Genomic DNA, 20,109 nt, shown 5'->3' on the forward strand with positions numbered 1-20,109 from the left:
AACTAACCACAAACCAATGACTCATCAGCCAAAACAATAGGCTAGCGACACACTAGTGTCCACAGGAGTCCACTACTAACAACAGTATACACTCTCAAACAGGAACAGAGAACAAACTAAGACTTAAGGACACCCAAGACATCTGTGTGCTGTGTATGCAGTGGAGAGATACAAAGACATACCAGGTACTAAGACACACAAACCCAGCCTAAATTCTCCCTTCACAACATCCTAATGCTCAGCATCCCGGCCAAGCCAGCCCAGCTACATGCTAGGAACTAAGCACTTAGGGGACTGAAATGAAAAGACATAGGAGCAAACTTAGAATGTTTTTAGTGCTCTGGCTGTGCACTTGAAAATACAAAATTCTAATGCAAGATAGCCGAATCAAGAATACACCAATCTACTCCCAAATTTAAAATAAAAAGCAGGGGAGGGAGAATCGCAATAGCCAGGCTAATCTTTTCAAAGCATGACACTGTAGGCACCAACTCAAGCACCTCACACCACAGGCTTTTTTCCTTTTGGAGTAGGGGTATTCCCTGGTGTCTGATTAGTAATGTCACTTTCCAGCCCAACAAGCTGGTAACATGCAAAGGGCTGCATGGAGGTGTTTTAGCGACAGTGCCTCTGGCGTAGCTGCCATGCCTGCAAGTGGGAGCAGCTGAGATTCACAAGGGGGCAAAATCCCAGGAGCCCCCTTCATCTGTCTCCCCAAATCTACTTTCAGACTGACAAACACAAGCGCCTCATGTCTCCCCACTCTGCCGGACTGAATCACTATCTGCAGCACCACTCTCCCCTACAGGTCAGACAAAAAAAACGACTTGACCCCTAACAGGGAAGTCAAGGGAGAGGGAAAGAACAGAATTACAGAAAAAAGATACAAAAATCAAAGTAAATGAGGAGTAAACAGCAAACTGAAATCCAAATTAGTTGTGAAAGTGAATGAAGTAAACTTGAAGAAAAGTGTTAACATTATGAACTGTGCATCGTATAGACTGAAGCGGAGATTAAACAAACTCCAAAAGCATGCATATCGCTCACTTACCACCATGTTTTAAGGGTTTGATGCAATTGAGGGGGGAAAAAAAAGAAGTCATAGTAACCGACAAATATCAACATACCCCAAACCCTCAGGCCAAAAGAGAGCCAGCTTAAACAATGACTGTTCCCTCCACCTCAAAGTCACAGCCACCGGCTAGATGAGAGGAGGAGGACTGGGGGAGAATGGAAACAAGATGCTTCTGGAATCCACCGTCTGAGAGTGAAGTTCCTGGTGGAGCTGTAGTACACACGGATTTATCTGCGTGTTCCATCTTCCCAACCGAATGGACTACAGCCCTCGCTCCCCTACATCCGCCTCATCATCTAGAAGGGGTGCTCTGCAATGTCTAGTAAATAAGAGATTGCCCAATACAGTATCACCTCCAAAAAGATGGCTTTAAAGGCCGAATAACGAAGAGTTGACTCTCTGGTCAAAGGTCCTCTGGCACTGCATTCATCTCACTAGAAGGTTTCCTGGTTTCTAAATCCACTTAAATTTTGCCTGACCTTAGCAGGTTAGCATGAAATGCAAGATACTAACAGTTACTTCCTATTTCCTTCCTTGTTTGGTCCTATTGCATTTTCTCCATAAGGTAACTTGTTACTGACCCAGATGGCCCCTAGTTAACAGACTAGACACTGAATGTGTGTTTTAGGTGTCATTTTAAAAGTCACATTTCTTTTCCAATATCCCTAGCCTGTATAAAGTTTCACATGCTACCAAATATTTTGACTAACAAATAGATTTTGGAACATCAGAAACAGCTCTTCTTTTTTTTAATTTGAGACGGAGTCTCCGTCTGTCGCCCAGGCTGGAGTGCAATGGCACGATCTCGGCTCACTGCAACCTCGGCCTCCTGGGTTCAAGCGATTCTCCTGCCTCAGTCACCCGAGAAGCTGGGATTACAGGTGTATACTAATGCCCGACTAATTTTTGTATTTTTAGTAGAGATGGGGTTTCGCCATGTTGGCCAGGCTGGTCTCAAACTCCTGACCTCAGGTGATCCACCCGCCTCGGCCTCCCAAAGTGCTGGGATTACAGGCGTGAGCCACTGCACCCGGCTAGAACAGCTCTTCATTCTTAAGCATCTAAAAGAGCTTGGATATATCAGAGCCACTAAAAATGGCCCCCCAAAAAGTTCAGTGAGTCTGAAATGAACCACAGGTCTATCCTGATAATAAAGTGCCTACCTGTCAGAGAAAAAGTATGCCAGGCCTATTAAAAAAATTCCCATTTTCCTAATGGCATAAAAAATCCAATACAGAGCCATAGATGGTAATCTGATAGGTAAACACTTATCACCTCTAACACTCCCAAGTTTGTGTCCGATATAATGTACCTCCTTGTTTATTCCAAAAAGGAGTGTATGTATATATCACATGAAAATTTGGGGAGGAGCACATGGGAAGAAAGCAGACAGGTGAGTTTGTCCTTCCTATGAACTGCACAGGAGTTGAGGGGAACTGGCTAAAGAAGGAAAAGGCAGAGAAGAAGGAAAACTCACCAAAGAACTATCAACTTTTTCTTTTGTTTAAAGGTTACTTCCAGGAAAGGAGAAGAAAGGCAGGGAGGGGTGGAAGCAGGGAGGAGTGTGAGTGAAAAAGACAGAGGAGAAAGAAAGAATGGAAATGCCGGAGCAAGGGCAGGGTGTGAAGATGGAGAGCGGAGCCTGGCCCACCCTGGCTGTCAGGAAGGGGAGGAGAGAAGGCAGACATTGCGATCACTCCAGCATCTCAGATTTTTCACCCCAATTCAACACCAACCAAGTCAACGCTGCTTTCATTACAATATTCTCCCAAGAGACTAGTGCAAGGAGGTTTTACTCTGCACTTACCCTGCCGTCATCTCTTTTACAGGTAGGATTCATTCACTGTCTATAATAACTGAGTTTAAAAGAGGTATTTTCCCTCTAGGAAGCTGTTCAGATTTGCTGGCCACAGATGTCTCCTATAACAAACTGGTCCCTCATTTGAATTCAGTAACCAAGGAACTCTTTTTTTAAAAAAGAGAGCTGCTTCCCTGGGCAGGTGTCTGCACTCGTCCAACAGAACAATACTAACCATTTCTCAAATCTAACCTGCCACATGCACTGCGACAGCAACTTCATAAGCACAGTGGCTTCTGAGGGCAAAGACCAGACCTCTTCCAGGAGCACGCTAGGCCGCTGCGTCATGCTCACCAGTGGCAGCCAGCCTTGCCTTAACATTTAAAAATCAGGTTCTGATGCCCATCTTTGCCTCCTCTTACCTGACTTTTTAGCTTCTCAACCTTTCCAAAGGGCAGGCTAAGGAAGCTGGTATTGGCAGAGCAAACGCATTCTAGGGGGATAAAAAGGCCCTTTTCAGGAATGAGGCCTAACTGATTCTACAGAGCCAAAACTGGAAACGCACAAAAGGCAACTCTTTTCCTTTACTCTCAGCTCTAAGTAAAGCTGTACTCTTGCCTTGGGAGTCCTAATATGTGGCAGGAGAGAGAAATATCTGGAGAAAAATAGCATTAGGAATACATGAAATCCCCCGCAAAAAAGCAGGTTCACTTCACAGAGTAGGAAAGTAAGACTCCTAGGACACTCCCAGGGTGCAGGAAACTAGAGACTCACTTAGAGAGGCCGTCTGCTCCCAGCCAACGTCCCTCCCACACCCCTGCCCAGCTCACTGCTGAGTGTACAGAGTCAGCAGACATCGTGTCACCAACAAACCTCCTCACCAGCCACTCACTACTTACTGCAGGCAGAGAGATTCAGAACTGCTCAGAAGAAAGGAAAGATGGGGAAGGGGCTGTAGCTCTCAGACATGTCCTCCCAGAGAGTCTAAAGCCACTGGCATGCCTCTGGGGCCACACACTTTCTGAGGGAGCACCAGACGTCACTTTGTATTCTCCACTGGACAGCCAGCTCTGTGGGACAGGATACAGCACCACAGGTGCACAAACACAGGCCCTAGAATAGCTGGACTACAGCTGGCAACCCCAACGTCACTCCGGGGCGGCTGCCACCGAGCCCAGGGGCACACCCATCTGTCTAGGCTAGCCAGGGACAGACTGGTGGTGGTAACGGTTGGCCAATTAATTTCTTTATGCTGGTCACGTTATAGGACGGGGATAGGGAGCCAGCTGGGAGCCTGAAGTACTGCGGATACAAGTCTCCTTCAGCAGCCTCCCCTTCACAGGGTAAAAGACAAAACTCTATCACCAAAACTTTCCCAAGGCTTTTCTGACTCTAGGTGCATCCAATAATCTAAGATTTCAGCTCCTGCTCTTTCCAGTGCTTCATGGTTTGCTGTGGTTCTGCTGCTACCATCTCCTCCCTTCTCTGACCCTAGGCCAGCTTGAGGGCACAGCCTTGGGGCATGGACTCCATTTGCTCCACCTTTGGTACCTCGGTCTTATGCCACGTGGGTGGATACATCAGACTCTCTCCATCATTCTTTGTCTGTGAGACATAGACGGAAAAGCCACCCAGTAGAAAGCCTTGAAAACCTATCAAAGGGACCAACCAAGGGAACCAAAGGCTGGCTTGTTCCAATGGCTTTTCTGAGAACAGTCTGACTGGGCTGGGGCAGTTACCTACAGGGGCTACACCAGGCAACCATGTGACAACCAGTTAGGTACCTTAAATCTGCCTGAAAGGCCAGGTGGCCTGCGATCTTGGGGTGGCTTCTAGGCTTGACTTGGATTCTCCTCAAGCTCAATCTGCCTGATGATCTGTATTGAAGGAGGACAGAGCTGAACAAAGAGACTGACAGCTGCCCATTCACCGCATGGGGCCTGAAAGGCAGATGGGACTAGGGTTTGGAAAACACCCAAACAGAGGGAGAGAGCTAAGGACAGCTCTAAACGGCTAATGCAAAAAAGAAAAAAAATCTTATGGGTAGGGGGTTAGGAACTGGTATAAGAATTTTCCTTCTTTCCTTTAGGGATTGAGTCCCAACATCCCTACAGTCCTCTTTGGGTACGTGGAAACCCCAGAAGGAACCAACCCCAACAGTGAGCTATTCTGTAGGGATGCCCTTACCGTCAGGAACCTCATCTGGCCTCTTCCTCTTCTCATACACAACAATGATCACCACAAGGATGATAATTTCAGCCAGAATTCCCAAAAAAGGCCAGAGTGGGGCCAGGTGGCTCCGCACTCTGAGGACAGTGACAACAGAGGCGGAGCCAATGGCGTTGGTGGCGTTACATTCATATTCGCCAGGGTCTTCTGTGATCTGCAGGTTCACAATGTTCAACTCAGTGTAATTTTCCTTGTTGATGATGAAGAAGCGGCCAGAGGTATTGACAATGTCCTGCAAAAAAGCGAGAATACACGAAGGTGACTGTGAGTAACTGAGCCAATGTTCAAGGGAGGGTGACACTGCTCTCCGTACTTTTCAGGCACCAGCCAGAATGAGGGAGCAGTGTCTAGGAGCATTTCATTAATGAATTCCCTTCAGTATCAACAACAACAAATCAACACACTACTGATAGAGCCAGGCAAGCCTCTCCGACCATCGGTCCTCCAGACTTCCCCAGCTTCCATGAAGTGAGTGCGGGTCCTACTGCCTGGAGACTCAGAAAAGTCCAACAACCTAGTAAGTGCTGCCTCAAACACCAAGAAGAAACCACAGCTGAAAGAGGACAGGGGGAGGAGGGTTGGGGCCCCCACAGTCAGGCATGCCTGGGGACCTCAGCTTGGTGAGTTCTCAGGAAGTCTCCCTATCCTCCACGAACAATGTTAGGAACTCACTCCTAGTCAGACTGAGGGAAATTCACAACTTTCCTTTCATTTAAGGACTACAGGGTTAGACGAAAGGTTATTCAATCAATCAATCAACAAATATTTATGGATGGGCACAGAGGCTCATCATGCCTGTAAGTCCTGCACTTTGGGAAGCTAAAGGTGGGAGGATCGCTTGAGCCCCGGAGTTCAAGACCAGCCTCGGCAACAAACTGAGACCCCATCTCTACAAAAAATCAAAAACAAAATTAGCTGAGCATAGTGGTGCACACCTGTGGTCCCAGCTACCTGAGAGGCTGAGGCAGGAGGATCGCTTGAGCCCAGGAGGTTGCTGCACTCCAGCCTAGTAGACAGAGCAAGACCCTGTCTTAACACAAAACAAAACAAACAAATGAAACAAAACAAATATTTACTAAAATATGCTGCATGCTTTATGTCCTACTAAGGGTAGGTAGGAGGGACAAAGTGAGATAAAAAGAGACACAAAAACAAATAAGGAGCTTGGCCTCAAAAGGAAACCAGACATCTAAAACGGGATGGCTGATTACAGGAATGTGTTACAAAGCCCCAGCAGAAGGTGTGTATGGAGTGCTATAGGGCATGGTGAGTGGCCACTGCTGGAAAGAGTCAGGTAAGCTTCACAGCTGAACTAACATTTGCCCTAGACTGTGGAGGAGGACAGCTGATCACACAGGGAGGAGCAGTGCAGCCAGGGATTCGCATGGGTGCAAAGGCAGAGGTGTGAGAGGGCAGACAGGGCTTAGGACTCAGCGGGATGGCTCACTGCACTCCGCTTATGAGATCCTGGCAGGGGAAAAAACAGACACGTGTGCCTTTACCCTGCAATAACTAAAGCACAATCAGAAACAGGAGAGAAAAAGGGGATTATCCTGAAAACGATTCTAGATACGGCATACAATCTTGTCAGCATTTGAGCGCAGGTTCGTCTGAAATGGGGAATTCATAGCTTTTAGAACAGCTAGTCTGTGATGCCTCAAGCTTCATCATTCAGGAGATCAAAACATATACCGAGTTAACTCCAACACCTGCTTTGGCAAAAGCTCAAGGGCACTCCTTCCCAGCGACCAGCAGAGAGAAGTGGACATTTCCTCACCAGTATCTTAGAAAGTTCAGTATCTGTGGAAAAGACTCAACTTGGCATCTCCACCTCTCCAGTCCTCAACCTGTTCTCCCTTATTGATAGGTGTCTGAAATCTAGCCGTCATCGCTGATGCTGGAGTCACTATCACAACTCAATATTTTATTATTGAAATGTCATGAAGTGGGAAGAATAATGGACTTAAATTTTTTTAAAAACTAGATACAACGCTTGGTTTTGCCGCTAATTTATCTTGGCTACTATGGAACCCTTCCAAAGAAGCTGGATTAACGATCTTTAGAGTCCTTTTGGCTTCTGAAGACTGATAATCAAAGAATGCCTGGGATAGGTGGAATGTTGACACCCTCTCTGACAGAAAAGGTAAATGGGTCAACCGTCACAACGAGAGAGAAAGTGAGGGTCCAAAGCTCTGACTCTGCAAACACCATCACGAATCATCCCACAGATCGGAAAGGACATCCTCTTTGACCTTTTCTGGGGCAAATACCATCAGGTTCCCAATGTCTAAGGCTCTAAGGCTGCCCTTGAGCCTCCTCAGGTTGCCCTGATTCCTTATCAGTATGTTCTGTGTTGTAGAAAGGTACTAATCATTTCCCTCAGTGCCTTGTTTCCCAAAACACAAAACAGGTACTAAGACCACTTCAAGAACAGTATTTTCTTCAGGATAAAGGGACGAGAATTAGGCTCAGTTCTTGCCGTGTCTTAAACTGAAGGCAGGTGATACGGTTTGGATGTGTGTCTCCACCCAGATTTCATATTGAATTATAATCCCTAGTGCTGGAGGAGGGGCCTGGAGGGAGGTGACTGGATCATGGGGGTGGATGTCCCCCTTGCTGTTCTCCAGACGGTGAGTTCTCACGAGACCCGGTTACGTGTGTAGCAGCTCCCTCCTTCACTCTCTTCCTCTTCTCCAGCCACCTAGGCCATGCCTGCCTTCCCATCGCCTTCCACCATGATTCTAAGTTTCTCTACTTACAGGGATCACTTAGGTAGAAATAAACAGCAACTGCGGTCTAAAAAACAGGTAAGTTTCAAGGATGAAAGAAGCCTGAGGGGGAGGCTAATTCTTTGGATTTAGCTTTCTTTTAACTATATTACCTGTCAATGCCTCCCCTTCAGTTACAGTAATCTGAAAGCAATAAAACTCAAAGCAGGTCATATGTCACTCTGTTGTCTAAGAGAGGAAAGATAATCTTCCCTGTGTTTCCTGAGGCCTCCCCAGCAATGCTTCCTATAAAGCCTGTGGAATGGTGAGCCAATTAAACCTTTTTTCTTTATAAATTACCTGGTCTCTGGAAGTTCTCTATAGCAATGTGAGAATGGACTAACACAGCAAGCAGTCTAATCTCTTACCAGATGGACAGCTTTAACTAATCATGTACAGGGATTTCTGTGCTAGAAGAGACTGTCAATGACCTCCCAATTCATGCTGCAAACCATTCACAACTCTAGAAAGGGTGACCCTCGCCACACACACATCCAGGGATACAGCTGCTGCAGTAACTCACCCACATGTCTGGACCTCTGCAGGGAAAACTCCAGCAACCAGAGACCCGGGCCTGCCTCCTACTCACCATGGGCATCCCGTTCTCCTTCTTGCGCCATATCCAGTCTGGATGGGGGTAGCCAACTGACTTGCAATACATCGTGGCATCCTGCCCTTCATTCTTGTTCTCACTCCGTTTATGGCCAGTGATGTCAGGAGCAGCTGTGAGAAAGCGTTAGACGCAGTTACCATGGAAGCCTACTCCAAACGGGATACAAAGGCCCCACCTTCTGGCTCAGATCCCTGCTTCTAATGTCATCAGTCTTTATGCCTACTGTCATACTCAGCTTTGATGAAGAGGATTTCAGGTCAGAATAGGGTAAAGCGACCAACCCCATCCTCTACCCCCACCCACTAAAGCTGCCCAGGCAGATATCGGGGTTACTAATATGTGAGGCTCTACTAATAGAGGTGATTCTCCAACCTACCGGAAAAGGATGCAGGCCCACCTGCCCTCAATTAAGCCCTCCTTTAAAGAAAATGCAAACAAATGCTATTATCATCTCTTCTACCAGCCCAAGTTTTTTCTTTAAGCACCTTCACAAACAAGCTGGGTGTGGTGGCTCATGCCTGTAATCCCAGCACTTAGGGAGGCCAAGGCGAGTGGATCACCTAAGGTCAGGAGTTCAAAACCAGCCTGGTCAATATGATGAAACCCTGTCTCTACTAAAAATATAAAAATTAGCCGGGCATGGTGGCAGGTGCCTATAATCTCAGCTATTCGGGAGGCTGAGGCAGGAGAATCACTTGAACCCGGGACGTGGAGGTTGCAATGACCCCAGATCGGGCTACTGCACTCCAGCCTGGGCAACAAGAGTGAAACTCTGTCTCAAACAAAGACACCTGCTGGAACAATTATGCATCCTGTCACATGTCACAGATTCCCTTATGGAAATGAGATTCTGAGATCAAACAACCACAATCAAGTCCTATTACAAGGTATGTAAAAACAATGAGTGCTTGGAAAAGCTACTCAATGAATAGCAATGACCAAGGTTCTCCCAGGAAAGAGTGAATCCAGAAACTGGTCTTCACAAGGAGGAAGAAAGGAGTTAACAGGAAATTCAACCAGTGTCCCAAGAGGTTTTTTTTTTTTTAACTAACTGATTGAGATGGAGTCTTATTCTATCACCCAGGCTGAAGCGTAGTGGCATGCTCACTACTCACTGTAGTCTCAAGCTCCTGGGCTTAAGTGATCCTCCCACCTCAGCCTCCCAAGTAGCTAGAACAATAGGCATATGTCACCACAGCTGGTTAATTTTTAAATTTCTTGTAGAGATGGGGCCTTACTATATTGCCCAGGCTGGTCCTGAACTCCTGACCTCAAGTGATCATCTCACCCTGGCCTCCCAAAGTGCTGGGTTTACAGGTGTATCTGGCACCTGGCCCCAAGAGCTTTTATTAACAGCTTAAGAATCTGCCCTGGACACCTGATTTGCAACAATTTCCTAGACTGAACCCAATATAGAAGGAATTTCAAGACATGCTAGAGGCCACTGGTCTTCTCTATTTATAGGGATCACTTAGGAAGAAATAAATAGCAACTGTAGTCTAAAAATTAAGTAAGTTTCAAGAATTGAAGAAGCCTGAGATGGAAACGAATTCTTTGGATTTAGATTTCTTTTATCTTAACTATATTACCCACCAACGCTTCATCAGTTACAGTAATCTTTTTTTTTTTTTTTTTTTTTAAACAGAGTTTCGCTCTTGTCACCCAGGCTGGAGTGCAGTGGTGCAATCTCATCTCACTGCAACCTCTGCCTCCTGGTTTCAAGCGATTCTCCCACCTCAGCTTCCTGAGTAGATGGGATTACAGGCATGCGCCATACACTCAGCTAATTTTCTATTTTTAGTAGAGATGGGGTTTCACCATGTTGGTCAGGCTGGTCTTGAACTCCTGACCTCAGGTGACCCACCTGCCTGGGCCTCCCAAAGTGCTCGGATTACAGGTATGAGCTACCATGCCCAGTCAGGTTACTGTAATCTGAAAGCAATAAAACTCAAAGCAGGCTGATGTCACACTGTTATCCAAGATAGGAAAGGTAATCGATATGCCTTGGTCCAAATTCCAGTTTTGTTGGTTCTTTCATTATTCTGGGCTTTGCTGCTAGAGCCATTATCAAATGGAGACACCTTGTGTCCTTGCCTACCTCCCAGTGTTCTTGGATTGATAAATAGGATGTTGCAACATTCATCTTGAGACTGTAGCAGCCTGTACAATTGCACTGGGGCTAATCTCATGTTCCACCTTTGACTGGCTTGGTTTTTCTTGGCTTAAAAACAATGCAAAGTTCTACTGCTCACAGAATGTGTTTCCCAAGCACAAACTGGTTTTACACTCACCCTCCAGAGGCACCTGGATGGGCATAGACTGGGCAAGGCCCCAAGCTGTCTCTGTAACCAGTCCCTGCCAAACGGAGGCATGCTCAGTGCCTCTCAGTGTGAAGTGTTTTCTAGATAGGATGTTATAAAGGAAATATCTTTTTGTTTTTTCCAGGCAAGATTTCTAACTATAGAAGGAAGTGGTCAACCTGGCTCTATCTCATTCCCACAAAGCCAGACTTTTCCCACAGCTACTCAGTCACTTCTCAGGCTGACTGTTCAACCTAGTCACCCTTTCTCAGAGCGGTCAATAAATACCAAGCACTCCAAGGAACAGGCCCCACAGACACACAGGACCCAGCATGTCCGCACGGCGACATAAGCAGAAGGGCTGCCATGTGCTGCTCCATCCCTGCTTCATTCATCTGGCAAACACCTGCTGCTGAACATTCACTACATGCCAGATATGTCAGACTGGTTGGGTAAGGCTTTTGTGATGAGGTGAACTTTAGCATGATTGTGAAGAAAATAAGGGAGTATGTACAAGGTTCGGGACCTGTGATAAGCAAAGAATGTTCACTTTCTAACAGGCCCAGGAATCCCAAGTTATCTTGGGACCTCAAGAGGAGAGGAATTTGCCCAACTCATAAGTATTTGAGGGTACAAACCCATGGCTAGGCTTGGCTTTTAAAAAGTCTTATGTGAGATTCTTCATGGAACAGAGTTCTATCAAAGCCAATTAAAAAAGCCAAAGTGAAAAATAATTATTCTTGCTGTACTTTATGCAAATACTCAGGCCAAGTACAGTAAGACTAAAGTTTATTTTGTAAACAAATCAGTTCTATCATTTGTTTTTAATAAAAGTGGGGATTGGAGAGAGAAAAACTATGCTTCAAAAGAAAAACTATAGGCCGGGCGCGGTGGCTCACGCCTGTAATCCCAGCACTTTGGGAGGCCGAGGCGGGCAGATCACGAGGTCAAGAGATTGAGACCATCCTGGCCAACATGGTAGAACCCCATCTCAACTAAAAAATACAAAAATTAGCTGGGCGTGGTGGCGCACACCAGTAGTCCCAGCTACTTGGGAGGCTGAGGCAGGAGAACTGCTTGAACCCAGGAGGTTGCAGTGAGCTGAGCTCGTGCCACTGCACTCCAGCCTGGCACCTGGTGACAGAACAAGACTCTGTCCCCCCCCAAAAAAAAAAAGAAAAGAAAAACTATAGTTCACTCCCGTTCCCACTATGGCCTGTCAGGAGGAAGAAGCCAGAGAGATCAAAGGCCTTTTCCCATCTTCACAGCCTACATCTTAAGATTAAGGTGTTATAAAACCCAAAGGGAGCCCTGTGGCTCACGCCTGTAATCCAGTACTTTGGGAGGCTGAGGTGGGTGGATCACGAGGTCAAGAGATTGAGACCATCCTGGTCAACATGGTGAAACCCCGTATCTACTAAAAGTACAAAAAATTAGCTGGGCATGGTGGCGCGTGCCTGTAATCCCAGCTACTCAGGAGGCTGAGGCAGGAGAACTGCTTGAACCCAGGAGGCGGAGGTTGCGGTGAGCCGAGATCACACCATTGCACTCCAGCCTGGGTAACAAGAGCGAAACTCCAACAAAAAAAAAACCCAAAGGGAGGGATTGAAACTGCCTTTGCAAAATTATGACTGAGACAGTGAAAGAGATCTAACTTAACTGACTCCATCTTGCTTCTAACCTCCAAGCTGTCCTTGTTCGTTCCTGGGCCTAAGCTGAACTAACTTTGGGAGAAACTTAGTTTATAGTTTAAACAAAGACGGTAACAGTCCTTTCCCAAAGCAGACCCCCTTCTTGCCTAGGCACTAGACTGCCTTTGTAGGACTCACATTAGCCACAAGATTAGGAATTGTGGTTTAGGAGTCATGCAGCTGGAGGCTACAAGATTCTGGCCCTCCCTAAACTGCTAAGATCAGGGCTTGACATATTTTGCAGACCCTGCACTTGATGGATCAGCTGGCCCCACCCAGATCAATAAACTGGTTCATCTGATCTTGTGGTCCCCACCCAGGAACTGACTCAGCACAAGGAGACAGCTCCAACTCCCTACAATTTCATCTCTGACCAATCAGTACTCCTGGCTCACTGTCTCCCCCACTATCCACCAAGTTATCCTTAGAAACTCTGCTCCCTGAATGCTCAGGAAGACTGATTTGCGTAATAATAAAACTCACACCAAAAAAGAAAAGAAGGGAGTAGGTCACACATATCTGTAGGAAGAACATTCTAGGGCGAGGGAAATGCAAAGGCCTTGAGGTAGGTGTTCCTTGTTATGTACAAGGAATAGCAAAGAGGATTTCATTGGAACATAGTAAGCAATGAGAAGAGAGCAGGAGATAGAAGAAATCAGAGAGACTGGGGACCCAAATTACACAGGACTTTGTAGGCCACCATAATGACTTTGGCAGTTACACTGAGTCAGCCGGAAGCCACTGGTGAACACTACATGCAGGTATAAAATGATGGGTGTGTTTGAACAGGCTCCCCGTGGCTACTATGTGAACAAGAACTGCAGAGAACAGTGGAAGCAAGACCAAGGCTATTAGAGTAATCCAGGCAAGGGAGAGGCAGCAGCAGTGCCCCTTGGGGGCAGTAGCAGTGGAAATAACCAGAAATGGTGAGATTCCAGGTATATGTTGGAGGTTGAGTTAATATATTTGCTAATGGATTGAATGTAGACTGTGAGAAGAAATGGAGTCAAGGATGACACCAAGGTTTTGGCCTGAGTAACTGTGAGAATGGAGTTGACAGTTACTAAGGATAAGGCAGATTGCAATAGTAAGAGTGTTTTTGTTTGTTTGTTCTTATTTTGCTTTGTTAAAAGATAGAGAAAGGGCCAGGTGTGGTGGCTCACGCCTATAATCCCAGCACTTTGGGAGGCCGAGGCAGATGGATCACGAGGTCAAGAAATCGAGACCATCCTGGTCAATATGGTGAAACCTCGTCTCTACTAAACATACAAAAAATTAGCTGGGCACAGTGGCGCGTGCCTGTAATCCCAGCTACTCAGGAGGCTGAGGCAGGAGAATTGCCTGAACCCAGGAGGCGGAGGTTGCGGTGAGCCGAGATCGTGCCATTGCACTCCAGCCTGGGTAACAAGAGTGAAACTCCGTCTCAAAAAAAAGATAGAGAAATAGTAGTGGTAAAAACCAGAAGGTCAAAGGTTAGAACATGTTAGGTATAAGATACTTATGTAACATCTGGCAGGGGTGGTGACTCACACCTGTAATCCCAGCACTTTGGAAGGCCAAGGTGTGCAGATCATCTAAGGTCAGGAGTTCAAGACCAGCCTGCCCAACATGGTGAAACTCCATCGCTACAAAAATATAAAAATTAGCTGGGCATGATGGCAGGTGCCTGTAATCCCAACTACTTGGGAGGTTGAGATAGGAGAATTGCTTGAGCCAAGATCACACCAGTGCACTCCAGCCTGGGTGACAGAGAGAGACTCCATCTCAGGAAAAAAAAAAAAAAAGATATTTAATATCCAAGTAAAAATATCAAGCAGGCAGTTAAATAACAAGTCCAGAGCTCAGGGAAGAGGTCTATGTTGGCGATACAAATTTCAGATATCAGCTTATATGTGGTATATTTTCTCATTTTCATTCTCCTTTGACCCATTCCCAAGACTGTACATTAGAACCATCTAGAATGCTAAAAGTTGAATTGGCAGCTGCACTGCCTCTGAAAAGTCACTATTCTGAAAAGACCCAGACTTAAAGATCCAGACTGGGAAGAGGGCTAGCGACAGTCTTCACTGCTGCGTTGGTGTGTGGGAGGAGGAGAATATCACTTCCCCTCTTTATTCAACACTCTGGGAAAGGGTGGCCGGCATGCTGGGAGACGCTCAAACAGCCTTTGGAGAGGCTGGTGCACTGAGAAACTGAGGCCCAATGCCAAGAGCCATGTGAGTGAGCTGTACCCAGGGAGTGGGTCCTCCAGCCCTGATCAAGCTTTCAGATGACTGCAGCTCCAGCCAACAGCTTGACCGAAATCTCAGGAAAAGCCCCAAGCCAGAACACCCCACTAAGCTGCTCCCTAATTACTGACTCACAGAAACTGTGAGGTGATAAGTGCTTAACGTCTTATGCCACTAAGTTTTGGGGTAATTTATTATGCATATTTGTATGCATAGATACAAATATACCAATTGATGAAGCGGACATTATCCCACTTTTTAAAACTGGAATACTCAACTTTGGAAAAGTAACTTAATGTTTAAATGGTAAAGCTGCAATCCAAGTTCAGGGCTGTCTGAATCCAGAGACCATGCTTTTTGTACTTTACCATACTGAGGTGAAAATAAACTAGAACAGACTCCACAAAAATAAAAATATACAACATACGGAGAGGGAGGGCATTAGGACAAATACCTAAGGCATGTGGAGCTTAAAACCTAGATGACAGGTTGATAGGTGCAGCAAACCACCATGGCACATGTATACCTACGTAACGAACCTGCACATTGTGCACATGTATCCCAGAACTTAAAGTAAAATTAAAAATAAAATGCACATACACACACACAACATGCATTACTGGAAACTGCAGAGCAAATAGCCCAAAAGTTATCTTTACCTGTAGATATGCTAAAATATCCTAGACCCAAAGCAGAACTGATTTACCCGTCAGACTTCAACTACTCTGTATTAGCATATCGTAAAGAGCAGAGCTTCAGACCTGAAAACATGGAAATTTGGACTCAATCTCACTCTATTACTCATCAACTGAGTAACCCAGGGCAGATCACATCAAATACTCTGAGTTTTAGTACTGTAAAATGAGAGTAATACTCATGTTTCAGAGGTCTTGTGAAGATTAAATTACATCTCTGTTCTAATCTAGTATATGGTTGGAACTCAGGGTCAAGCATTTAAACATTAGTCAGGGAAAGGCAAGGCTAAGGTTTGGACTCTGCCATTAATTCTAAGAAATCAAAGATACTGATTCCTATGTGCTCTTCCCATTTGCTGATACAAACAGGACTTTTGTTTGTAGCTCTAAAAATAAGGTTTAATCAGGTCAGATACTAATAAATTATCTGATTAATGGCGTATTAGTGCCTCGCCTTCTATGGGCTTGCCATTTAGTAAGGAACTGCTTAACCAGGTTTTGTTGGTCTGAAAGCAGGTCTGAGGGTCTGTCTAACCAAGCCTTCATATCCTGAAGGTGACAGAGCCAAAACTCTGTGCTTCCCTTTACCCTCTGAGTGGGGCACAGAATAAGTGGCAAGAGTGAGGGGTAGGAGCAACAAAGTAACAAAAAGACCCTTAGGAGAGATCACTGACCCACTCGGGAATTCATTCATTCTCTGTCCTTGTTAGTCACATATTCTAGTGACACTGGTTAATGGATATCCCTCCAGTATCCTAATAAATAGCAACACAGGGGTCCCAAAAGAGTCTCAGTTACCCAAAAGCACCTGACCCAATTTCATTAGCTGGGCAGTCTGGGACTCTGGCTGAGGACAAATGCATATTCTTTAGTACCCTCTGCTACCCAGCCTGGTGCACTTAGACCAAAGGCTCAGCTTCTAGGCCAGGCTGGATGCTATAGAAACTGTCAACTCAGGGCCAGGTGCAGTGGTTCACGCTTATAATCCCAGCACTTTGGGAGGCCGAGGCTGGTGGATCATGAGGTCAAGAGATCGAGACCATCCTGGTCAACATGGTGAAACCCCATCTCTACTAAAAATACAAAAATTAGCTGGGCGTGGTGGCGTGCACCTGTAGTCCCAGCTACTTAGGATGCTGAGGCAGGAGAATCGCCTAAACCCAGGAGGCAGAGGTTGCAGTGAGCCGAGATCGTGCCACTGCACTCCAGCCTGGCAACAGAGTGAGATTCTGCCTCAAGAAAAAAAAGGTGTTGTCAATGAGTCGGCTATTTCCAAGTAAACACACAGATTCTGCATTTTCAGTCTTTTTGCTTCCTTTATGTAACCTATCAAATCCCAGAAACACCTATCTCTGTGGTGGATAAAATGAACACTTGGCTGAAGGCAGTGGGAGAGTGAAGATTTACTGCTTGCCAAGAGCTATGCCCAAGAAGGAATATATGATCAGTCAAGACAGACTCAAGAAGGATGCAGGCCTTTGGCTCAATAAGCATTCTCCACCCACAGCAGATTTATCATTGGCTGTCAACACTAAAGCAGTATGGGACATGTGCTTCCTTCTGCAGGTAAAACCACTGAGTAAGAGGTATAGAAGTTTCCTGGAAGACAGTGATTCTCAACCCTGGCTGTACACCACAATCACCTGGTATGCCTTAATCTGATGTCCAGGCCACAGTTCATATGAATTAAATCAAAATTGAGAACCACTGTTCTATCACCTTTCCTGGCACCAGTACTAAAGTCAGATACTGCTACAAGACAGAGAGATGAGTGGGTAGAGGTGTGGGAGTCATTCAGGTGACTTTTCCAAGCTATGAAACTGACAAATTGAAATTTTCCAGTAACACTAGGAAAATGGGCTTGGAAATCACTTCCTTCAATAACCAACCTCTCCCAGCCTACATCGTTTTCCCGTGCTGGATGCTCCCTGCCCTCAAACATCAGACTCCAAGTTCTTTAGTTTTGAGACTTGGACTGGCTCTCCTTGCTCCTCAAGCTTGCAGGCAGCCTATTGTAGGAGCTTGCGATCGTTTAAGTTAATGCTTAATAAACTCCCCTTTATATATATGTATATCCTATAAGTTCTGTCCCTCTAGGGAACCCTGACTAATACACAACCTCTCATCTCTGTCCACATGAGGGAACCCAGATGATCAGAGCCACACAGAACAAAGGAACCTTAAGGATGGGTGATCTCATTCTACTTCATCATGCATTTGAGGAAGCTGAGATCCAAGGAAGGGATGTGACTGGTCAGAGACACAGTGTGTTTAATGGCAGGACCACGATGAGAACACATTTCTCCCGACTCTTAATCCAAGGCCTTTTAAATGTTACATGCTCAACAGAGCACCATGGCTTGATGCTTAGGAGCACAGGCTCTAGTGCTAGGGTGCCTGAGTGAGAACCCTGGCTCCACCAGTTAACTCAGTCACACTGCACCAGTTATTTCATTCCCTCAAGCCTCAATTTTCTCACCTGGGAAGTGGAGATAATAATTGCACTTATCCCATAGAGTTGTGGAGACTAAAGGAGAGAAAAGGAACAAATAATGCACCTAGGACAGTACCTGACCCATAGTAAGTGTGCAATAATGTTAGTTATATTCCTGTTCTTATTAAGGAAGGTCAGGGTGGCACCCTGGAGAGAGGAAAAGAAAGTGCAGGTGTGGTTTATGGGTGGAAGTGATGTTCAAAATGCCCTAGCAACTTCATATTATTATTGTGCCTTCAGACTTCTCAAGTCGTGGCAATTCTGAGTCAGAAGCAGGTTGCTTTGACATCAGTTTTGACCTAAAAGATGTCACAACCTCTACACATCCTTACCTATCACACTAGCTGCCTTTCCTGACTGTCAGTAAAGAAAGGATGGTGGAGATGCTGTGCATGCTGAAAGTGCCGTGCAAATGTGGTCGGGATTTTTAATTTGCTTTTCTGTGACAGCTTTTTTTTTTTTTTAATTTTAGAAGAGGAAGGAAGGGGAAGAGGGAAGGAGTAAAGGGCAAAAGGTTGAAAAATTATAGGGACAGAAAATTTCAATGCCTATTCATTCATGAAGTCTCTATACAGTGTGCAGGCCCCGGTAGCCACAGCCTCTGAAGAGTCCAAGCTGAGGAAAGAGATGCCCTTTCCAGTATTAGCTGAGTGGATCCCAGGGAGGCTGGGCTTTGGTCTCCACAAGGCCTCATCACTGCTGTCTTCCCTCTCCTGACCAGCCCTGCTCCATCTTCCTTCTCCACATCTGTGCAGATCACCTGCCAAATACCTGAGAAACGTAACCCTCAACAGTATCTTCCTGTTTATACTATGCCCCATTTGTGTCCTTAAAAAAAAAAAAAAGGAAGAGAATTTAAAAACCTGCTTCAGATACAAGGTCTTCCCCATTACACATAGATACTCCTATCCTCCAAATTCCTTTCTTGATGGTGATCTACGGGCTTTGGTTAAAAAGCATGGTCACCTTGGCTCTGTTCCCAGGCCACTGTCCCTCTATCTGGTTCCTTCAGCCTTTTTTTCTTTTGTAGACCACAGATAGCTAAAATTTGGTAATCTGACAGATAATGCCCAGTCCCTGGCTAGGCTAAATCCTTCACTCCCCACAGTGCTGAGCCCAGACAACACCCCAGAGATATTCTGAAAGACAGGAAAAGCCAGATGGAGAAGAAATGGCTGAGAGCAGAAAAGACGTTGAAGAAATATATATGCATGGTCTGGATTATATGCCCTGATGTGCTGATTCAGTTAAAGCCACACAGGAAGATTCTGAGAAACTCCTTTCAGCCAAGAGGCCACTGATGTTCTCAGTCCCTCTCTGTTCTCAAGTCCAACCATCTCTTAACTCTCTCTTACTCAGCAGATTTTTCAAATCACTACAGCTATAAAAAGATTACTGTCTCTTATCCCTATCCTAAGGACAATAAGGGAATAAAATGAGAGTTTCTTTTAAAATGTTTTGGGAACTAACATATACACATGTACTACTCTAAACGCAAGGCAGTTTTTCTACCTCAACCACAACTGGATGTTAGCTTAGAATATGATCCTGGGCCTACGGCAAACCTTTTAAAATTTATAAAGAAAAAGTGAAGTGTTCATAGTCTTTACCAGACTCAACTATACATAACCTGGAAGACAAGACATTAAACATTCGGATGTTGGGGGGAGAGGGAAAGACAAACTAGAATTCTTTACAAATTTTCTTGAGAGATAAACACATAGTATATCCAAGGTGGTCCAGAATATGGTTTAGGATATTTATAAAACAGAATTCTCTCAAGGTCTACTTCTGTAAAACCATGATACCACCACCTGCCTCACCTTCTTCACAGGGCTATTTGTATAGTGAGAATGTAACAGCGCATAGTAAGCACTTTCTATATAACATGTAAGTTGTAACTTGCTCTGAAAATACTCCTGGACTCCCCTGGCAACCGCTGCTTCCTACCTGCTGAAGAGAATATAAAGAAAGATGCCTCTAGGGCCACTAAACCCCAACTTCTCAAGCAGCCAAACAAATGAAAAAACCATTTCTGTTTCCACTCTTGAAAGTGCTGCTTAGAAATCATTAGGAGAAATACCTAATGCAGATGACGGGGTGATTGATGTAGCAAACCGCCATGGCACGTGTATACCTATGTAACAAACCTGCACATTCTGCACATGTACCCCAGAACTTAAAGTATAATAAATAAATAATTTTTTTAAAAAGACCA

General features: G+C 45.4%; 1 protein-coding gene across 4 annotated transcripts in view; it reads right to left on the reverse strand.

The window, feature by feature from the left end:
- Window positions 1-20,109, reverse strand: part of NPTN (neuroplastin) — a 72,024-nt gene that overhangs the window by 4,255 nt on the left and 47,660 nt on the right. For 3 of the 4 annotated variants that reach the window (XM_012475888.2, XM_012475884.2, XM_064382357.1), the window contains 2 exons: window positions 8,460-8,593; window positions 5,061-5,334 (listed from right to left, as the gene is read on the reverse strand). In XM_012475888.2, the coding sequence (XP_012331311.2) occupies window positions 5,061-5,334; window positions 8,460-8,593 (408 nt within the window). Of the gene's footprint in view, window positions 1-1,051; window positions 4,751-5,060; window positions 5,335-8,459; window positions 8,594-20,109 lie in introns of all 4 variants that reach the window. The other variant, XR_010344534.1, reaches the window with a different exon arrangement.

Source organism: Aotus nancymaae, unplaced genomic scaffold (assembly GCF_030222135.1).
Source record: "Aotus nancymaae isolate 86718 unplaced genomic scaffold, 86718_ANA_hifiasm-v0.15.2.pri h1tg000003l, whole genome shotgun sequence".
In the NCBI taxonomy this organism is placed as follows: domain Eukaryota; kingdom Metazoa; phylum Chordata; class Mammalia; order Primates; family Aotidae; genus Aotus; species Aotus nancymaae.